This window comes from Phalaenopsis equestris, unplaced genomic scaffold (assembly GCF_001263595.1).
Source record: "Phalaenopsis equestris unplaced genomic scaffold, ASM126359v1 Scaffold000002, whole genome shotgun sequence".
NCBI classification, from domain to species: domain Eukaryota; kingdom Viridiplantae; phylum Streptophyta; class Magnoliopsida; order Asparagales; family Orchidaceae; genus Phalaenopsis; species Phalaenopsis equestris.
In genome coordinates, this window is record NW_018164444.1 from 80,240,817 (window position 1) to 80,261,705 (window position 20,889).

Sequence of the window (20,889 nt, forward strand, 5' to 3'; positions counted from 1 at the left end):
AATTCGGTCCTATCGTTTGGGTGCTGAAGTGTAGATGTTAGCTCTCAGGTAAGGCGAACGTGGGAGCTCCAAAGTGAGAGCCGGTATCCTCCCAGCCTAGCCGCAGATTCAGTAACTAAGCATAGGATTAATCAATGTTCTTTATGTCTGGACCAAAGGTTAAAGAATAAGTATGCTCCTATTTAGCTCAATCCAATTTGAACTGATGCACTTTATCCATTCACTTTAATTTCTTGACAAGGAGAATGATGTTTTCTTATATATTGAATTTCACATTAGAAACTTTATTAGTATAATTAGTTATTTAATAGTTATTAAAATTACATATTTATTTTAATTGTCTATTAGTGACAGATAAGCAATTTAAATTATATTATTGTGATTAATTATTGATTTTCTAAAATCTTAGTTCGTAGTCTCTAATATTACTCTCTGTGGGATCGATATCTAGGACTCCATTAGAGCCATGTATGACTTGAGCGATACGTATACTTGCGTTGATAAGTGTGACTTTATCATTATTGAATGTTTTATACATACATCTTTATCGAATCTATAACCGTTGTCAAGTTTTTGGTGTCGTTGCTGAGGAATTAAATCTTCTAGCAGGAGTATGAAATACTTGTATTTTTAAGCATATAAAAAGTTGTTGTCATTAACCCGTTTGAAATAGGTGTAATCAAATCTCCTTGAGATTGATTATACGCTGATCAGAAATGACAAAGTTTGTTTATATTTTGACCATTACTAAGCTTGAAATATTTTGGTAGAATTTTTTATATTTATGAGAAAATTTGAAAGAGATAGTTATTAATAATATTGTTTTGGACGCTGGGAGCTTGTTTAATTCTAATCATGCAAAAGATGTTGACATGAATTTCAAGATTGTAGTGAAGGTTGCCCCCACCTTTGAATTAGTTCCCATAAACTTGATGTCTAAATTGAAGGCAAGAGAAGTACTCAACCTTAACTCTGCCTAGGATATCGACGTGAAGGACTTGATGATGTAGCAAATGCTGCCCCCTCAGCTTGTAATTAGTTATCACAAACTGGATAATCAGTGGAAGGTAAAAAAAGATTACCCTACAACAATTGTGCCCAAAATATTGATACCAACGATTTTTTGAGGTTGTAGTAAATATTGCTCCTAGCTCAAAATGAATGCATAATCATGTAAGACAGGGAAGTGCCAAGTTATTTTTGGGCATCGACTGGTTGCAAGTAAGGTCAAGTTGTATGAGATTGATGGAGGGAGCTAGCAATATAAAAGTGCTTGCCATCTTGGCTCAAAATAAGAATGAATTCCATCATTATGTGGAGGGGTTCCCTTACAGACATTCTCAAGTGAGGAATTCTCCATTGATGATTGATCTCAGGGCATGTACCCCACGTGATTATGCCAATATTAGTTGTCAAACTTCTAGCAAGAGCTAAAGAATCTCATTATTGTACTCCTCCATCCCACACACCCAATCTTTCAAAAATAGACTTGAAGCATCTTCACTAGTAAGATATTTCTTATATGGGAGGGAAAAAGTAGAGGCTTGAAGTCCCATGATCTAAGATTGTCCCTTAGAATGGTGAGCATTGGAGCGGGTTGTTCTGTCACTTCTAATATTACATTTGTTGGTCATTTAGTGATTTCACAGACTGTTCAAGGGTGAGAATGATTTCCCATAGATGATGTCAAATTATTGTGTCAGAGAATTCGAATTGGTAAAGTTAAATTAATGTGTCAGAGAATGATTTCTCATAGACGATCAAATTATTGTGTCAGAAAATTCGCCCTAGAGGACTTTCTCCTTGTCTGAAATTCAAACTGACAATCAAATTAAGAGAATTGCAAGGCTTCTCTTGCACGCGACTATTATGTACCTCAAACGACCTTTTAACATGTGTAAAGTAGTCACAACAATTTTTTGGGTAACAAAGAGACATTAGAGAATGCATTTTCTTTATTACTAAAAAATTGGGTTACAAAGTACAACACCTTTGAACATCAATTTTTTTTTAAAGGATGATGAGTACATGAAAAGCAAAAGGAATCTAAGCATAGTATCTCTTCAAGTATTGCCCGTTGATAGGGAGCATCACATGAGACCCACCTGCATCAAACAACAAGTAGGCACCTTCTTTGTAGACTTTGTCAATCATGAATGGTCCCTCCAATGTGGGCTCGAACTTGTCATGCCTTCAATGGTGAGACACGATGAGGAAACGAAAAATAACACCAAGTCTCCAAGCATGGTTGTCCTTGAACTCACCAACTTGTTGTGAGCTCTGACCATTTGGCGCGTGGTATAGCTCAAGGTTTTATTGAACTTGTAGCTTGAGACACTAGAGGCTATCAAGCTCCTTCAATTGCGTCAGATATTATCATCACTATTTACATTGTTGCTTAGAAAAACTCACAGTGAAGACATTTCAACTTCCAAGGGAAGGATTGCTTCAGACCCGAACGTCAAAGCGTAAGGGGTAGAGCTAGTTGGGGTACAATATGTAGTGCAATACTCCAACAAGGCCTATGAAAGCTTCTCATGTCGCTCTTTTTGTTAGCGTGAAGGATCATTTTCATTAGGTTGAGCAAAGTTTTATTGAATGCTTCAGTCAGGTCGTTGGCTCTTGGATAGTATATAGTTGAGCAACGTCAATCAATCTCGTGGTGTTGAGCGAATCGATTTATCCTGGTGTTTATGAAAGCCAACCTATTATTAAAAATTGATACGACGCGGTACACCAAATTGATACACTATATTATTTTTGAAAAAATACAGCAGATTTTCAACTGTGTCCTCCCTCAGGGGGATGGCTTCTGTAAGAATGAATCGATGTCCTCTAGAGGAATGAGGGTCGATGGGCCCTAGTATATTGGTCACCCAGGCTTCAATAGGCCATGATGCAATTGTGTGGTGCAATGCATTTGAGGGTGGGTGAGGTATCAGGCTGAATACATGACAATGATGAAACTGTTTGACATACTCTATGCAATCATGGGCATCGAGGGCCAATAACATTCAATTCTCTTAATCTTGATTTTTAACTTGGGGCCTGATTGATGGGACCCACACAGACTGTCATGGACCTTAATCAAGATTTTTTATATCTCATCCCTCCTAATGCATCGTAACCACATGTGGTCATATGAGCATCGGTAGAGAGTACCATTCATAATGATATACAACAACACTGTCTTTTAAATTTTAACAGTTAGAGAGCGATCATTAGGGAGTATTCCCTTCATCAATTGAGTAATGATGGCTTGGTGACAATCATCGTATAGCTCGTTACAAGTAGAGAGGATCACACCTTCATCACTTGCAAGGGCGGCACCCTATGGCTCGGGACACGCCGATGATAGGACCCTTCGATCTTGGATAACTACAGTAACAGGGTCTCCAGTAGAACTCGATATCTCCTTGTTATCTTAGCTAGAGCGCTATATTTGCCTTTCATGGAACGATAAATGATAATCAACATGACATAAGGGATGTGCTCTAATATTGTCATCACCCTCTTATGATAGGCTAAGAGGGCAGGTTTAAGGTCTTTATAAGTTCCCAACACGTGGATAATGTTGAGCTACAAATCCCCATAAAACCTTGATATTTCTGAAGTTCATTTGGATGCTTAATTCCAATCCTAGAGTCAAGCCTCGTATTATACCTTGTTATTCATACGTGGTTCTATCAAGCTATAGTAATAACAAAGGATGCTATGCTCGGCCGATACGAAAATAAATCCGATGCCGACCTTCACCCTCAAATGGGTCTTCCTCCAAAGAAGACTCCCCATAGAAGTACAAATCCCATTCAAAGGAGTCGATGACTAACAAAGTCTCATCTGGAAAGTCATAATTAAATGACGAGTTAGCTGGGACAGGATATGTCACAAGAAAATCGGCATGAGTTTGTCCTTTGTTGACTCGCTCAGGGACATATAATATGTCGAATTGTGACAGGAGCATGACCCATGTCGCCTATCGTCCAACTAGAGTGGGGTGAGTCATCAGATACTGCTAGCGGTTTACTCTTGAGATCAGATTAATATGATGCAAGAGCATGTGATGCCTCAACTTCTGAAGTGAAAATATTAATTCCAAACAATGTTTCTAGATTGGCAGATATTTCATTAAACTAGGATGAAACACCGTTAAAGTAGTATAGAGCCTTCTTTTTCTCATCCTAGCTAACTTGGACTAAAAAGGCTTCTACTGACTTGTTTGGAGTGGCGATATACAAAATAAGGGAGTTTCCTGGGATGGGACCAGCTAATACAGGGTATTCAACATGTAGCACTTGATATCATCGAAAGTGTCTTGACATGCTTTATCTAAGTGGAGACGAACGTCCTTTTTGGCTAAGGCTGAAAATGATGGATTTGATCTTCCTGGGGTCAATCTCAATACCCCTATTTCTAAATATGAAGACTAGAAACTTCCCAAAAAATACGCATTTTAACGGGTTCATCTTCAAATTGTATTTTATAAAGAATTCAAAGACAATACTTAGATATGACAGATGATCTTATTTTGAATAACTCTTAACTACTACGTCTTCGATGTAACATTCGACTTCGTGATGTAGCAAGTCGTTGAAGATGTGTGTCATAGCACGTTGGTATGTTGCCCCAACGTTTTTCAAACTGAAATGCATGACCTTGTAGCAGAAGATACCTATCAGTGTGTGGAACGCCATCTGTTATTCTTCCTCTGGGGCCATCCAGATCGGATTGTAACCCGATAAGCCATCAATGAATGAAAACATCACATGTAATGAAACTTCATCTGCCATCATTTTTGTTATGAGCAGAGAAAAATCATATTTTAGGCAAGTCTTATTGAGATCCCAAAAGTTGATATAAACTCATATCCGTCCATTCTTCTTGCGAAGGGTTATGATGTTCGCGAGCCATATAGGGTAGGAAATTTTGTAATGAAACCAACCTCGATAAGCTTTTAGGTCTCTTCGATGACCATCAACTCTATCTCGAGACGCATTCTCAGAAGCGGTTGTTTGATGGGAACAACGCTCGGGTCAATGGCTAGACTGTGAATGACCACTTCAAGAGCTGAACCAGGCTTCTCGGATTAGCTCCATGCTAGGCATTCTCAAAACTCTATGAGGATTTCTCGACTTTAGCGACCACAGAGCATGACAGGAGTTTGCTTATAAAAGTAGGACGGGGATTGTCAACTGTGCCTAGGTTGACCTCTATCAACTTGTAGACAGTGAAATAGTCAGATACGAGTTTACTTAAAAAAGTAAAAATTAGTTGGTCGGTTAGTTGCAATTAGATGCCCTTGTAAGTAGCTTGGGTGGTCAGGGCTACAGTTGTGATTCACCGATGGAGTCCTTCTGCACCGTATGGGGGTCGACTCTGATTGAGCTATTGATTGCTAATAGTCGGCTCCTATCATATTTCTTTAGTTTGATGCTCTAATTTCCACTATCCGGTATCGTTCGATGGGTAAGGTGTATGCATATCACTTAAATTTTAGTTTTTATAGCCTTAAATATGCATGAAAGAAGCATGTGATATCTTAAAAATTAAAATGATAATAATATAATAGGTATAGAAAATAAAGTGTACGTGTTAGAAATGTAAATGGGGCGTATATATGTAAATGCCCCTTTTCTAAATTATAAGTACATCCGCCTTTACGGCTCGGAAGGTTCGGCAATCACTAGTCTGCAACTGTAGGGCTTCTGCAAAACCCTAACCTCTTCCAAATCCGGGGTTCTTCTGCTCCATCGTTTTCTCATCTTCCACAAAGGTAAAATTCTCCTTTTCTCCTTCGCCTCCACGCTACTTCGCTCTACACTCCATTTCAACTTGTTTCCATCCTCTCACGCGATTCCCGTATTTTATTTCTGGCTACTTCTCTCACTCCTCATCTTGCCGGCTTCCTCTCATACATTATCGACTATTTGGTGTTTCAAGCCATGAAGTCTGCTGTGTCTTTCGGTTTAGGATTAATTTTATAGTATCTCTGTCACGATGAAAGGGATACTGGTTATTGTGACATCTGTTTTTCGTTGTCATTTCTTCTATACGTGTAGGAGTTGAGATTTTGTAATATGTTAACATATTCCATAAATTTATTTGGTCGGATTTTGATTGTATTGCTTGTTTCACTTAGCTTAAAGCGAACCCATTTGAATTGAAGTAGTTGTATGAGGCTTGTTGGTGTTTCTGGCGTCATTTTAGATGTCCGACGTGCGTATTGGAAGTTTTGGGCAAACGTCTGACTTCTAAGGAATCAAAAGGTCTTTATTGTTGCAAATCTCGAATTAATGTTCATAACAAGTTTTGTTAGGTAGGATTGCTTTTTTGGAGGTCTTGAAGATTAGATCCTCCTCCTTATTTTGTTTGGTTTAGTTTATTTTGACTGGTTTGGCTGAGCACATATTTGAATGGTTTTATATTAGCACTTTTGGCATTATTATTTCTGTTAAATAGTTTCTCAGCCATTGGTACCATAACTGCATTTTGACAGAACCCATGCGTTTTCTTTCCTGCCAAAAATTTCACATGGAGGATTGGCTTTAGCTTCTTAACCAAAATAGAAAGAAAAAGGGAAAAAAAAAACAAGATGAGGTGTAGTTTTCTTATTTTTTAGATAGAGCCAATATTCACCTATTTTAATAGTTTAATCCACCTTAATTATCTTCTTTGAGAAGTACTCAATTTACAACTCTTGTTGCACATATCATTTTGTGGTGGGTAATATTGATGGCTAATTCTTGCTTAAAATCTCTGTTTTCACCACAGGTAATTGTCCGCCAACTTTCCATAACATAACTCAAGCATGGCTTTGCCGTTTACATCTTCCAAGAGACCTTTTGAACGCCATCCTAATGAGCCAAATGGAAGAAAGTGGCAAAAGACTTCTCCATCTGTTTCTCTGCCAAGTCAATTCAAAGTACCACCAGGGTCTGTAGTTTTCCGTGTGCTGTGCCCTTCTTCAAAGTCTGGAGGTGTGATTGGTAAAGGAGGTGGCATTGTTGCAAAAATACGCCACGAGACAGGTGCAAGAATAAAACTTGAAGAACTTGTTTCTGGCTGTGATGAGAGAGTTGTATCTATAAGTGGTCCTGCAAAAGATTCTGATTTTAGAAATGTCCCAAACAAGCTAGATGATAGTGATAGCAATGTTGATGGCGGTGAGGATGGTAAGGCTACTGCAGAGGATGGCAAAGAAAAGGAGGATTCTTCCATTACTGAAGATTCAAAGTCAATGAAGGCAACATCTTCAGTTCAAAAGGCTTTGCTGCTCATCTTTGAGAGAATAATTGAAGGTGAGAAAGAGAATGATGATGCAGATGAGGCTAATGGGAAACTTCCTCCATCTATAAGATTGCTGGTTTTCTCCAACCAAGTTGGCTGTCTTTTGGGAAAGGGCGGAAGTGTGATCAAGCAGATGTCGGCTGATAGTGGGGCCCATATCCGCATACTTCCCAGGGACAAGCTTCCTTTATGCGCATTACCACATGATGAAATTGTGCAGGTAATGATTTGCTTTTTCAATCCCAATGCATGCTTGAATATGCTACCTTTGTTCCCTTGGCATTCTTATATAGTGGCTTCCTTTGATATTATTTTGGGCTGGATTTTTTTTTTTTGGGGGAAATAAACATACCCAGCACACATTTCTTATATATTTACATATCTTACTCCTACACTTTCATAGTTACATATATAGTATTTTGGTGTTTTAAACATATGCATGAAAATTTGCTTTTAAAAAATGTTAATAGTGCTATTTTGATGTGATATTAAACATTTGAGTGCTACGTGTGTAAATTCGAAAGTTTAGGTGTGAGAGATGTAAATACATAAGTATTGTGTGCTATGTATTTAAATGCCCCCTTTTTTCGCGTGAGTGCAAAAATAGTTTTGGATCTTATTTGAGCCTTTCTATTAGCGTTAGTTTCTTTGTTGCTATTATACTGTCTTTCGAAGATTCAACTATTTTTTTATTACTATTTTATATTCATTTTCATTGTTCAACAATGAATATATTGAATGAGAAAACTCTAATGAATGGTGATATTTGTACATCACATTGGAGTACAGATCACTGGAAGCGTTGTCTCTATAAGGAAAGCTCTCCAATCAGTTTCTCAGCATCTCATGGAGAATCCACCACGCGATCGTGATTTCCCTGGAGAAAATCCTCCTGGATCATCGTCACATCCATATGCTCCTAATCCTCGTCCGGAGTCTTTTAACACAACAAATTATCACATGCCCATTCAAGGGCCACCTTTTTCTAACAGGGCACCATTTGATGCTCCTGACATTTCGTCCTTTCCTAAGTTTCATGAAGGTCCTATACCAGGACAGATGCCTGTTGCTCCAGAGGTTCTTATCTTTCGATTGTTGTGTTCCATTGATAAGGTTGGAAGTGTGATTGGGAAGGGAGGTAATACTGTAAGGAACCTCCAGCATGAAACTGGCTGTGAGATTAAAGTCCAGGAGACATCTGCTGAGACAGAGAATCGCATTATAGTCATTTCTGGTCCCGCGGTAATACTTTCATTGTTCTTTTTTTCTTTATGCGTAATAGTTATTTTCTAAGTTTACTAAACAGCAACATTTACGTGTGGGGTTTCTTTGTTTGTTATAAATGTTTGAAGTATTTGCAGAAGGTTTTCAAAGATGGCATCAAGGCTTCATTAAACTGGTCATTATATTTCAGAAGTTGATTTCATGAGATTTAAGAATCTATAGCCTGGTTTTTTTATCATATTTTTTCCTGTGTCAAGCAGCTGCATCATTTATCATGGGGGTGAACTGGAGATTTAGGAAAATGGGAATTGCTAGCAACATGAATGCTGTTAGAACTTATTTGTTAGTATCCCATGTCTATCTAATTTTATGACTTTGTTTGCTTTTTGTTGGGAGATGGCTTGTTGGTGAGGTGGATTACTTTAGCTGTTTGGTTGAAAGGGCTTTTGAGAGGAAGTGGGAAGTTGGAAAGGAGATTCCTTGAGCTTTTTGTTTCGGAAGGGACAGTGGAAAGTTAGTTTTTTTCACCAGGACAACATTTGGTTCTGAAGTTTCTCGTTGCAAGTTTTATTATTATTTTTTTTTGGATTAAATTTTTTGAGGATTAACGTTTTCCTTGGCAGTGCCTTAGCCTTGTGCATGTGTTGCCCATTGATTCGCTTATAAGGCTCATAGGTGAGAAGGGGAATAGTACGAAAACCTTAAAAAGATTTCTTGCTATAACCCCTTAACCCATTTTGCCACTCTCACATTACCGTGTTAGTAGAATATCATTCTCAGTAATATATGTTCTTATCAATTTATGCTCATAAACGTGTTGTCCTTGTCAAGTTATAACCGTTGGATATTTGGATGCGAGAAAGTAACATTTATATAATGTATATCTTGTTAAAAGAGAAATAACTATCGGATTTCCACTCTGTTTTATGATACACGATGTAGAATAAGACTAAAGATGTTAACATTTCATTGAAACAACTTTGGGTTTTATTCTTAATATTAGTTGCATTTGTTTTTGGTGCTCTTTTAACTACGTAGTTTGTCAATACACATGCAAAAGTTTCTCATGTCCTGTGAAAAACAAAAGCATTGAATGTTTAAAAACATATTACATGACTTGAATCAATTGCATAAAAAAGTGTGGTTGTCTTTTTGTATTCTTTTATGGGATGACAAGTCAAACGGGCATTTAATTATCTTCAATTTTTTGCTCATTAAACCTTTCCTAGCGCTAGAAAGCTTAAAGCTGACTCTGCACTGGCTAGAAGCAATAAGTGTCATCCAAGAGTTTGGCATATGAGAAATTAGTGGAAAGTTATCTTTAAACTAAGTTCATAGTCGAGCAAGATGCATTTTTAGCCTTTGAATTGTAATGCACAAGGCATGAGCTTTAATGATATGAAGTACGATCATTGAAATATCCTTGAGCTCTTATGTTTACGTAGATATTTTATCTGTTGACCATTGTCCAAGTTGAATTTACATTTAACTTCATTGGCTTATTCTACTTCCATAACACATGAACAGATCCATGTGATTTATTAGAGAAGGGAGTGTGATCTGGTTGCTTTATAATAGTAAAAAAAGGGTGGTAGAGAATCTGCACAATGTAGAATTGCATGATAATCAGTAACTAAATTATGAAAGGTGTCAAGATGGGCTGCTTGAATACTCAACCATAAAATTTATGTAGAGAAAAACACCTTATTGAGGCTGCTTGAATACTTAACTAAACCATAAAATTTATGTAGAGAAAAACACCTTATTGCTTCGATCCTTGTTCTGATATGGATATTTGGAATTCAATACAATTGATTGCAAGAGTTTGATTAATCTCCCCTTATTTACAAATTCTTATTTTTTAGTGGCTCTGCGATATGGTAAGCAAATGCCAGAGTTCAGTCACTATATTTTTTTCTTGATCTTACTGGCACTATTTCTGCAGTATATCACTTAAATATTGGAGCGAGTTGCTGTTGAATAATGTTCTTTGAGGTACTTTTGGTTGCCCATAGTATTTCATGACGAACTTGCCCCAGATTTAATGGGGTAGGCATCACGGGCTGGCACTTGGAACAATGAACTTGTATATTATCTTGAAGGATTCCTTCAAGCTGTTCATCTTCATCCTTGATATCCCACCATTTGTCAGATTAGACCAGACATTAAATGCTTATGATAATTATAGGCCATTTGTTCTCTTTTTTATGATTCATTTGTCAGGGCTAGCAACAATTACGTCTGGTTATACTATTCCTATATATAACCCTCTAATTTTGATGGATACAGTCTAATTTTCTTCAGTTGGAAAAGTGGGCTTTCAAGGTGGCCCTTTGTGAACCCGGTGTGCCCTATCTCTTTCCATTATCTTAGAGAGATGTATGAAATAACTGAGTTTTCTTTAAGTTGTAACTTTCTTTTTGCAGATCAACCGCCCTCTCATTCTCTACTTATATCTGCTCTCCATCCAATCCAAAGTTCCCATTCTTTCTATTTGCCTGTCATTTGTAAACCCTTTGTTTTTTGAATAAACTGTTTTCAACTCCTAATATAGCATGGTTTATCCTTGTCAAGCCCACCATCATATAAGATTAGTTTTGTACTGCTTTTAGGCTTATTTTCTCAGCACTTTTGTAACCTTTCACTCTGGTTATTGGGTGTAGTTCAATTGTCTCTGAGCTTGAGGTTCACATATAGCTACTACATATGAACTAATTGAACAGCCTTCCTTATCTCATCATATTGTGAATTACTTCTTTTTTAAACTAGTTCTCTTTTCCTAACATTGTGGATTTCATGTTCTCTTACTTTCATTATTCATATATATATATATATATATGGTACTTTGTTTTGTATGTTATTTGTGATGACATGGCTTGATAAGCAATACTTTGTTTTTTGAAGAGAAATTTTTGAGTAGTGAGGCACTATTTATAAGGTAAGAGGAATATAATTGATCAAAAAAATGCTTAAAGGCACATTTATTTTCTTGATTTAGATTTTGATCTTGTAATATTTGTGGATGATCAAATTGTCTTATGTATAGTCTGAGTTACCTTTGCCTCCTTTTACTAAAGATATATAATATAATGTATTTTGTGTTAAATAATATTATGTAACCTAGAGGTGAATAATATGATGTTTCAATAAGCTTGGATATGTTTTGCGGATTTGAGTATTTAGAAAAAGTGAAAATTAGCAAAAACTTAGGGCTTGTTTGGGATCACATTTTTTTTTATTTTTTTTTTATTTTAAAAATATGTTTTTAGTGTATTTTTCACATTTTTTTTAATTTTAAAAAGTAAATTAACTTATTTTTAGAAACATTGAAGAGATCTAAAAGTTGTTTTTGAGTGTTTATAAAATAACTAAACATATTATATGATACCAAATATGTTTTGTTTTAAATTAAAACATAGACAAAACAAAACAAAAATAAAAAAATAAGTTAAAAGTGATCCCAAATGGCCTCTTAGGTATGTGGCTAAAATGAAAATGTGAAGTGGGCTTGTTCTAAAACTATGAAAGATTTAGTGCAAAGTTTATGTATTAGAGATAGTTAAGAGTAGTCTGGTAGTATACAAGACTCATTATTAAACTTTGGTGATATGTGCCAGTACATCGGAAAGCAAATGATGCAACGATTAAAATGTAAATAGGGTTATTGTGAATCACATGGGAATATAAAGCGGTTAGCCCAGCTGCTTGGGTTAGGAGTTTTAGAAGGCAATGCTTAAACTAGAGTTAACAAATGTCAATCAATGGAAACATCCTGAGATGAAGGGTTTATTAAGCTGATTCTCAATAATTGACAGCTCGTGATAGTGTTAAGCTTAAATGTTAGAATGTATTTAACAGATTAAAGTACAAGCTCCTTAAAGTGGCTTAAAAAATGTAAGATTCAGCAGTTTCTCGTTTCTTTCAATTCATCTGCTGGTAATTCTGATAGGTTTGCGCATATGCTGAACAATTAACTTCAGATTTAGTGATTGGCTTCATAATATGAACAATAAATCTAACTTCTTGATATCTGTTTAATTTATTATTGTTGCTTTTTCATTATGTAGCTCCCAGGTGATAGAATATCCCCATCACAGGATGCACTTCTTCGTGTCCTGCATAGAATCTTTATACCAGCTTCTGAGAGTAAAGACAATACTGTCTCGGCTAGGCTTAGTGTCACGGCTAAGCTTCTTGTTACTCCCAATCAAACAGGTTGTCTTCTTGGAAAAGGTGGTTCCATAATAGCAGAAATGAGGAAACTTTCTGGAGCCTACATTCGTGTTTTGAGTAAGGATCAGGTCCCAAAGGGTTTGTCAGAAAATGAAGAAATTGTTCAAGTATGATACACTCTATTGCCTTACTTTAACGTGCATTCACCATATTTTGCAGAACATATCCTCTTTTATTTTTCTCAAAGCATGCTTTATGCAGCATTGCCTGTATGCAATTCTTTTTTGCTCAGCTTTCTCTTCTAATTACTAACTCGGTTATATGATGAGTTGCAAATTGGAAACTTTGCGTCATTTACAGGTAATTGGTGAATTTGGAATTGTTCAGGAAGCACTTTTGCAAATAACTGCCAGGCTCAGAGGTCATCTTTTTCGTGATAAAACCTCTGCTTTGAACCGTTCCACCCATCCAGCTTTTCTAGATCAGATGCCTCCGTTTGGTTCGTACATGGGGAGGGAACCTTCACCTCCAAGATTGTATGGTGGTCTCCCTCCATTCCAGAAAGATGTTGGTGCTCGTGCGCATGAGGATAGATCTGCTTTCGCTCACCCAATTCATGGCTCAGGTGTTTCTCCTCTTGGAGCAGAAAGAGTACCTCCGGCACCATGGACACCCCAGGTAACTTGGTATTTTGTTTTTGCTTCAGACTTCAGAACTCATAGTAGTAAGCTTTCTTTTGAAACTTTCTGAACCATGCAAGGTTCAAATTATAACACCTGTTTGCTTATATTCCGTATATTTGATGAAAAGGTTTCAATATAACCAGGGTGATTTTTTTTTTAATTTTTTAGTTGCAAGTCTGGGTCAACTTTAGAGAAAGTCTTAACTGTTGCTGTGTTGCACTTCGGTAAATTTTGTCTTTTTTTGTTTGAAACTTTGAGAATGAACTTTGGGCATCTGGTTTGATCTAAGTATGTACCTTGTTCTATCGGACGGCACTATGTTTACTTTTTTTGTTAGAGACTTCTTATTGGTGGCTATATATGAGAGATGCTTTGCCATCACCCTGATGGTTAATATAAAAATAACATTCGTATACTGCATCTTGGTACCCGCTGGAGTCCAAAAAAATTGGAAGAATTAGTTGTCAAAATTTTGTTGAACCTTTCAGTGGCATCAAAATTCTAATATTCTTTTCCAGTGGACAAATCAGGACTATGTCTGGGATACTTTACCCCAGCCACTTTTTCTAAGTTTTCTTTGTGTCAATGGCTCCCTCCAGGCTGCAGTTTGATTGCAAGTCTTATCAAATTCCTTTATAACAATGTTTATAACCTGCAACTATAATAACTCCAATTATTTGTGTATGACTGTTTTGAACAGTCACTGTTTTGTTGCAGAGATAGGTCAAACAACTATAATTCATGGTAGCATATTTAAATTGGAAAGCGGATTGAAGATTGGATAAGTGTGGAGACAAGAAGACTGCTTCTTTTCACACTTTTCCTGCCATTAAAACAAGAAGACTGCTTCTTTTCACACTTTTCCTGCCAGGCTGTGCGTTGGTTTTAAAAAGAGCGCTGCACCCATGCCTTCTTAAAATTTCTATGCTGTCTTAAGATTTCCTTGCTGTTAGGGTCTGGTTAATTTATTCTTTATATTATCCCTTATTGTCATATTTCAAGACCTTTCAATTAGCAACAAAGGCTACTTCTGCTAGAAGAGTTTCCCCCTCTTCTTGTTTCATCATTTCTTTGTGATTTTTTTGCCCATTAGAATTGTTGATTAAAAACTACTCTCACTGATTTAAGTAGTTTCCCCTTCCAACGTTTGAAGAATGAATATCTCTGACATTTTTAATTGATGTTCTAGAATTTGAAATGATTAATTATTATTATTATTATCATTATTGAGGTTAGGTTTGGTTAGTAGAATATTTCCCCTTGGTGCTTACTGCTCGGAAGCTCAAAGTGGAAAAGAATACATTTTATTGTAAAATGAAGCGTAACTTTGCTTTTAATTTTCCTTTTCTTTATTTGACACAGGGTTAGCAAATTTACCCTAAGGGATTGATGGTTGGAAAGCATGTAGACTGAGCGTGAGTGCTTTTGTAAGTTTTACATATTTTTGTTCTAGTTAGCTGTCTGAGTGAAATTATGGTATAAAATTATTCTTATCTTGGTTCATAAGAGCTCAATTAAGCTAAAAGCAAATAATAACCTTACAGCACAATTGAGCTAAAAGCAATTATTAACCTTATATGTAGGAGTTGAAGGGGAACATATATTAATTGTGGCATTTCAATTAATTCAATTTTCATTGATTTTGTTAAAATATCAAATGGCTTTGCTAGTTTTAGAGCAAACACACTTGTTGTTGAAGAAGAATTTATTGAAGGCTAGTTATTTCTTTCGTGAAGTCGAATGAAATGAAAGACATAATATGTTACTCTATAGATTGGTTATAATCCACATATTTTATATAATAAATTTATTTTAGAATATTAGAATGACAAAATAATAAGATATATCATAGATTGTTCCGTAGAACTGAAGTGGAGTTAACTTGAACATGAATTAGTGTGCAACATTATATATTTATGGATAGAATTGAAGTGGAGTTAACTTAAAAGAACATGAATTAGTGTGCAACATTATATATTTATGGATTACCTATCAAGTTTTAATGGGTTATAGGCACTACTGCGCTGGTTTGGTGAGCAAATCTTTTCAATGAAATTATGTCAATTAAGAGGATGCCAATTTGGTGAAATGGTTTGTTACAAATATTTATTTATAAAGAAAATGTTGAAGATTATGGTAGTTATGTAGGAATTCAAGTTATAAATCATAAATGAAGTTGTTGGAGAACTAATAGAATATTTATATAAAAAAAAATATTTTTTTCAAAGAGTTAATTTGGTTTTATGCTATGAGGATCTCCTACATAAGCAATTCTTGTGTTATTACTATATGTTATAAGTATAGATTGTAAATAGATGCTCTGCATTCATTGAGCATTACAGTTGATTTGATAAATTTAGGAACAAATATGCGTATCCAATGTATGTGTAGTTATGAAAGATATATATGATGGGGAAAATTAATCAGCGAGTTTTTCAATTAAAATAGGATTATGTTAAAGTTCAAATGTTAAGTTTATATTATTCTATGTAACTTATGGATATCCTTATAAAAGATTTTTAATGAAGTGCATTGGTGCATGCTTTTTTATAAATGATGGTATGTATAATTGCATTTTTTTAAAAAAAAACTTCAGAACTTAAACCTCAAACTCCTTTTGTATGAGGCGTCTGCTAAAAGATTTAAAATCTATGCACCGCACCCTCCAATCTTTTAAAATTCACTCATTTAATTTACGTCTGGTATTTAATCTCAGGGTTTTGCAGTCATTGATGTGTGGGTTTTGAATTGTTTAATTTTTTTTTTAAATTAGGAAGCTTTATTTTGGTTTGCTACAATAAATCACTCCATTCAATCCTAACCATGTATTCAAATCCTTGATTAGATAAAAAAGCTAAAACCCCTAATTTTTTATTGCTGCAGCCATCCAACCTAAATGTAGCAACTTATTAACGACTCTCAGCCTCTCTTCCTCTCTTCCTCTCTTGAGTACTGATCATCTCTCACAATATGTCGTCTCTCTCTCATTGTTCAGTCTCTTCTGTCTTTTCTCTTTAAATCTCTCTTTCGATGCCACCTATCTTCTCTTGCCCTCTCTTCCTCTCTTGATATCTCATCTCAAAATCTCTTATCTCTTGTTTTGCTCGCTCTTATCTTTTTTAATTGCCCACTCAATTTCTCTCCCTTTTCAACCTCTCTCCTAAGCAAGAGGAACCACCAATATGTTAGGATTGTTCATATAAATTATTGCAAAAGCAAACTATACAACATTACAATCTCAAACATATAAAATAAAGGATACAAACCTACAATTCAAGAGGTAGGAAATCTCTCCCAAACTTTATCTCTAAGATACAATACACAATCTCATACAAAACCATAAGCCTATGTCTATGTGGAATTTTTTTTTACTAAACAATAATAAATAACAAAAGACTAAATTGCACTTAGACACAAAAAAGACTAAATTGCCCTTAGAGTAGGCACCAGTGTAACAATACCACGCAAAAAAGATGCATCACCATCAAGGTGAGAGAAAAAAGTCTTCTGCTGAATCAAGCCAAGTGGCTTCCATTTAGCGTCATCATATGATCTTCATTTCCATTTAATCAGGAATTCATAATGATCCACAGGAGTTTGAAATGCAGTCTTGTGCACATCCTTCGTGCGCATCTGAATCTATTGGTATCCTGAACTCAAGTTAATTTTGGAGGATACTGTAGTCCCAACCAAGTTTTTTGGTAGCTCATCAATCACCGGGACATGAAATTTGTTAGTTACTGTTTCTTTATTCACTTCCCCACAATCCACATTTCTTCACTAGCAAGATTGGGCTAGAAACTGAGCCCACACTAAGTAATATGATCCCAACCTTCATCTCTCTGATCAATCTCTTGAACTCTCCCTTTGTACTTTGGATACTGGTCTGGGCGCACGCTAATAGGAGAAACCCCAAATTTCAGGGGTTTGGCTAGCTTGTGTTCCCTTCGAGGCCCTTTGCTCGATCCCGTGGTTTTAGATCTGCCTAAGGAAGCAATGTTCCCCTGATACGACCGAAATCCCTCAAATTTGCTGTTGCTTGCGTCCATTTCCAATGCCGTAGCTCGACTCCGCAACAAGTGGAGCTGATTTTGTGCAAGACACCATTATCTTCTTAATCATTTCTTCCAGGAACATAATCTCTACTCATACAACCCTTCCATGGACTGGAAACACTCCTCCATTTATTTTTTTGGTTGCCATTATTTATTATCGTTTTCAAATCTTGTATGTTGCGATCCCAAAATTGATTTGAACCAGGATTGTTTTTCTTGATTCGATCGCAATTACTCGACTTGAATCCTGTTTTTTTTACGAATAAGTTAAGCCACAATTTTCTGAGATAATTTGAATCGCTACTCTACCATGAGCTTAGGTCACAAACGTGGTAGTGTTTGTCATGATCTCATATGTCGACTTCCTCAGCTAGCTTGAATCACTACTGTCTCGCAAGGTACAGTCATCCAGTCCCTTGTATGTCGCGAGTAGCCCCTCCAAACTTGTTGAGTTGCGCGATTTTGTTTCTTTGTACACCGTGATCCGATATGCTACTTTACAACTACCTCTAATCATAACTTTATCATGATTGTCAGCGTCCGGGGGAGCTCTAGTAGTGACTGTATCACATGCCACAATCTTGTTGCCCTTTCTTTGTTAGTGAAACGATTCCATCGTCCTTTCCTTGCTAGCTTTGATCGATCCTTTTTCTTTCCATAAGAGCTAGATCTCTTATGTTCCCTTTTTTCTAGATCGACGTTGTGATGCCACTTTGTAAGGAATTTTCATTGAAATTAGGGTAAAACAAATATTTTATTTCTCCAAAGCAAATAACACAATATCTAACATATAAAATAGAGGATAGACATCTACAATTTGAGAGGCAGATGATTTCTCCCAAATCCTAGAATACGAGATGTAGGGAATTGTCGCAAACCCTAACCCTATGATACCAGACCCAATCACATGCATAATCCTAACTCTTAGTCTACGAGGGTCTAGTTATACTAAGCAATAATAAATAACAAAAGACTAAATTGCCCTCAGACACACAAAAGACTTGTCTTTAGGCTAGGCATCCTCATAACACAATCTTTCACTGCAAGTACACCTCACTCATTCAAACAGTCTATTTTTGAGCAAAGTTAAATTAGGGTAATTTCTTTCTCTCATTTTGTAATGATTAAGAGATTTAAATTCATGAACCCTTAGGTGTAAATTTCTTGAACGTTAGCTTTCATATTTCTTCATCTTGTATTCATGAATGATACCATTGAATCGTTTCATATATTGAATTTAATAAAAAAAAATGTCTTTTTTTGGAGCATGTTATTTTTCTTACTGACTTGTTTCTCCATAAAACTTTCCATGCAATATTTGTTTTGCCCGAGTGTTTCATAAGCATGGATTAACATGATTCGTTTTTTAGATTTAAATTAAGCATGACATCATTCAATACACATTTGGTTTGTAAGGATATTTAGTTAATTTATTGGTTTATTTCCCTTTAGCATAGAAATGCATGAGATTTTATGCATTAGAAATAGTTCAGAATGATTTTGTATCTTTCAATAAAAGATTGTTTTATAAGCTTTTTTTTGGTGAGTATTTTACTTAAAGGCTTTGTAATTAATTATTTAGATTTTTTTTTATTTTCTACTAGCCCTTTTTAAACTATAATGGCGAAAGTTGGTGTTAAAAAATCAAACTTCTTGGAAGGAATGTGATTGAAGTTGAATGAAACTCAATGGAGAAAGGCTACGTATATGCCAAATTTAATTTTTGTAGTAAAATAATCATAGGTGTTGTAACTCTAAAAAATGTTCTTGCTTGGATTATTAAGAATTTGAGACCATTTGTAAAAGTTTTAGATGATGTTAAATGAGAGATATTGAACTATTTGATGCCTTTACAGTGACAAATCTCAGCATGAACAACATATGGATGAAATGACTGAGAGGGGATCATATTTTACCCTTAAGATTCATGATGTTTTGATGTTTAGATTCTGCACCATCTGGTCTTACTGCTAGTTTTATTGGTGGTCCCACTTGTGGTATAGCTAGTATCTCTATTTTCGTTAGAAGAGCTAGAGTCCCTATGGATCTATTTATTAAAATTTTTGGCTATGCAGTTAAAGATCTAAGTTAAAGAGTCCTTGTAGTCTTTTCTAAAGATCATTAGACTCAAGTTTGTATGGTTATTGGAAGAATTTATTTTAATGAAATAAGGATTCCTTTTAATCCTATGAGTTCATCTTTTTCAGTGTGGTTTGCTTCATTAGGTACTATTGTGGAGAATTGAAACATCGATGCATGCACCACCTTTGAATATGAATTTTGAAGGAAGTAATTAATACTTGCAAGATCGTTTAAGAGATGAAGAATATATGGCTAGATGTAATAGGTCAAAGTTTGATAATCTTTCTAATTAAAAATTCTAACAGAACAATATTTTTGAAATGTATTATGCATCTAAGTTTATTAAATATGCATCATTATTATTCATAATACTTGATAATCTCGTTGTGGAAGTCATTGAATATCTAGTTGGTCATGCGGTAACAGATATTGCAAGTGCATTTACGATGGCGGGGAGGATGTTAATAGAGAAAATAAAACATCTATATTAAACTCGTTGTGCAACCCATCGTCTTGATTTGTTGTTAGATATGCTTGATGACACACTTCAACATAAAAAAGCTTTGATTAAAGAAAAAATGATTCTACCATAATTGAATGTTGAGTTTAATTAGACAATTAATTAATAGGATTAACACTTTTTGCGTCACACAATGTAAAATGATTATTCAAAAGTGCACCCCAAATTGTTGGCTAATGATGATGATTATGAGTGAAGTACCTTGCATTTCATTTTTACTTAAACCATGCAATTTCAATTAAGAGAGCTGCTCCGCTTTTATCGTATTTCATGTTTTTGTACTAGTATTCATAGAACAACATGATCTCTCTTTTAGTAATAACTTGTAGGTCGAATGTTTCTATCAATCAAGTTTAATACACTCCATTCGGTAAACAAAAAATAACTTGAGTTGGCAGAAGGTCGAACACCAACACATGTTTTCCTTTACTACCAAATCCCTTAGATATTGACTTGGAGAGTTTCTCTAGGAAAAAAATAGTTCATTATCAGATGTGTGCAAAGAAAGTTTTTGATTAAGGGTATATTTGGGGCAACGGTGTAGTGGTGGTGCGACACCACACCTTAGTTTTGTCTGTTTGGATAAACTGTGTTTTTGTAGCTTTTTCAGAAAAACTACCGTTGAAACTAGCGTTTTCCTATCAGTCCTGGCTAGTAGGGCTGTCAAAACGACCCGTTCACAAACTGCTCGTGTTTGGCTCGTTAAGAAGCCCGTATTCAATTTGTTCGCTAAGTTAACGAGCCGAACACAAACACTTTTTTTGTGCTTGATATATAAACGAGTCAAACACAAACAAGGATTTGTTCGTTCGTATTCGATTCATTTTTGTCTCAAAATACTACTCATCAATTATATATATATATA

At 35.5% G+C, this 20,889-nt stretch overlaps 2 protein-coding genes across 4 annotated transcripts in view; one reads left to right on the forward strand and one right to left on the reverse strand.

Moving 5' to 3' along the window:
* Window positions 1-20,889, reverse strand: part of LOC110025926 (pheophytinase, chloroplastic) — a 79,520-nt gene that overhangs the window by 6,846 nt on the left and 51,785 nt on the right. The window lies entirely within an intron of this gene.
* The window catches only part of LOC110025911 (KH domain-containing protein HEN4-like), a 32,037-nt gene continuing 16,805 nt past the window's right edge, over window positions 5,658-20,889 (forward strand). For both annotated transcript variants that reach the window (XM_020726608.1, XM_020726616.1), the window contains exons 1-5: window positions 5,658-5,773; window positions 6,772-7,507; window positions 8,077-8,529; window positions 12,579-12,851; window positions 13,045-13,362. In XM_020726608.1, the coding sequence (XP_020582267.1) occupies window positions 6,809-7,507; window positions 8,077-8,529; window positions 12,579-12,851; window positions 13,045-13,362 (1,743 nt within the window). In that variant the 5' untranslated portion in view covers window positions 5,658-5,773; window positions 6,772-6,808. The remainder of the gene's footprint in view (window positions 5,774-6,771; window positions 7,508-8,076; window positions 8,530-12,578; window positions 12,852-13,044; window positions 13,363-20,889) is intronic.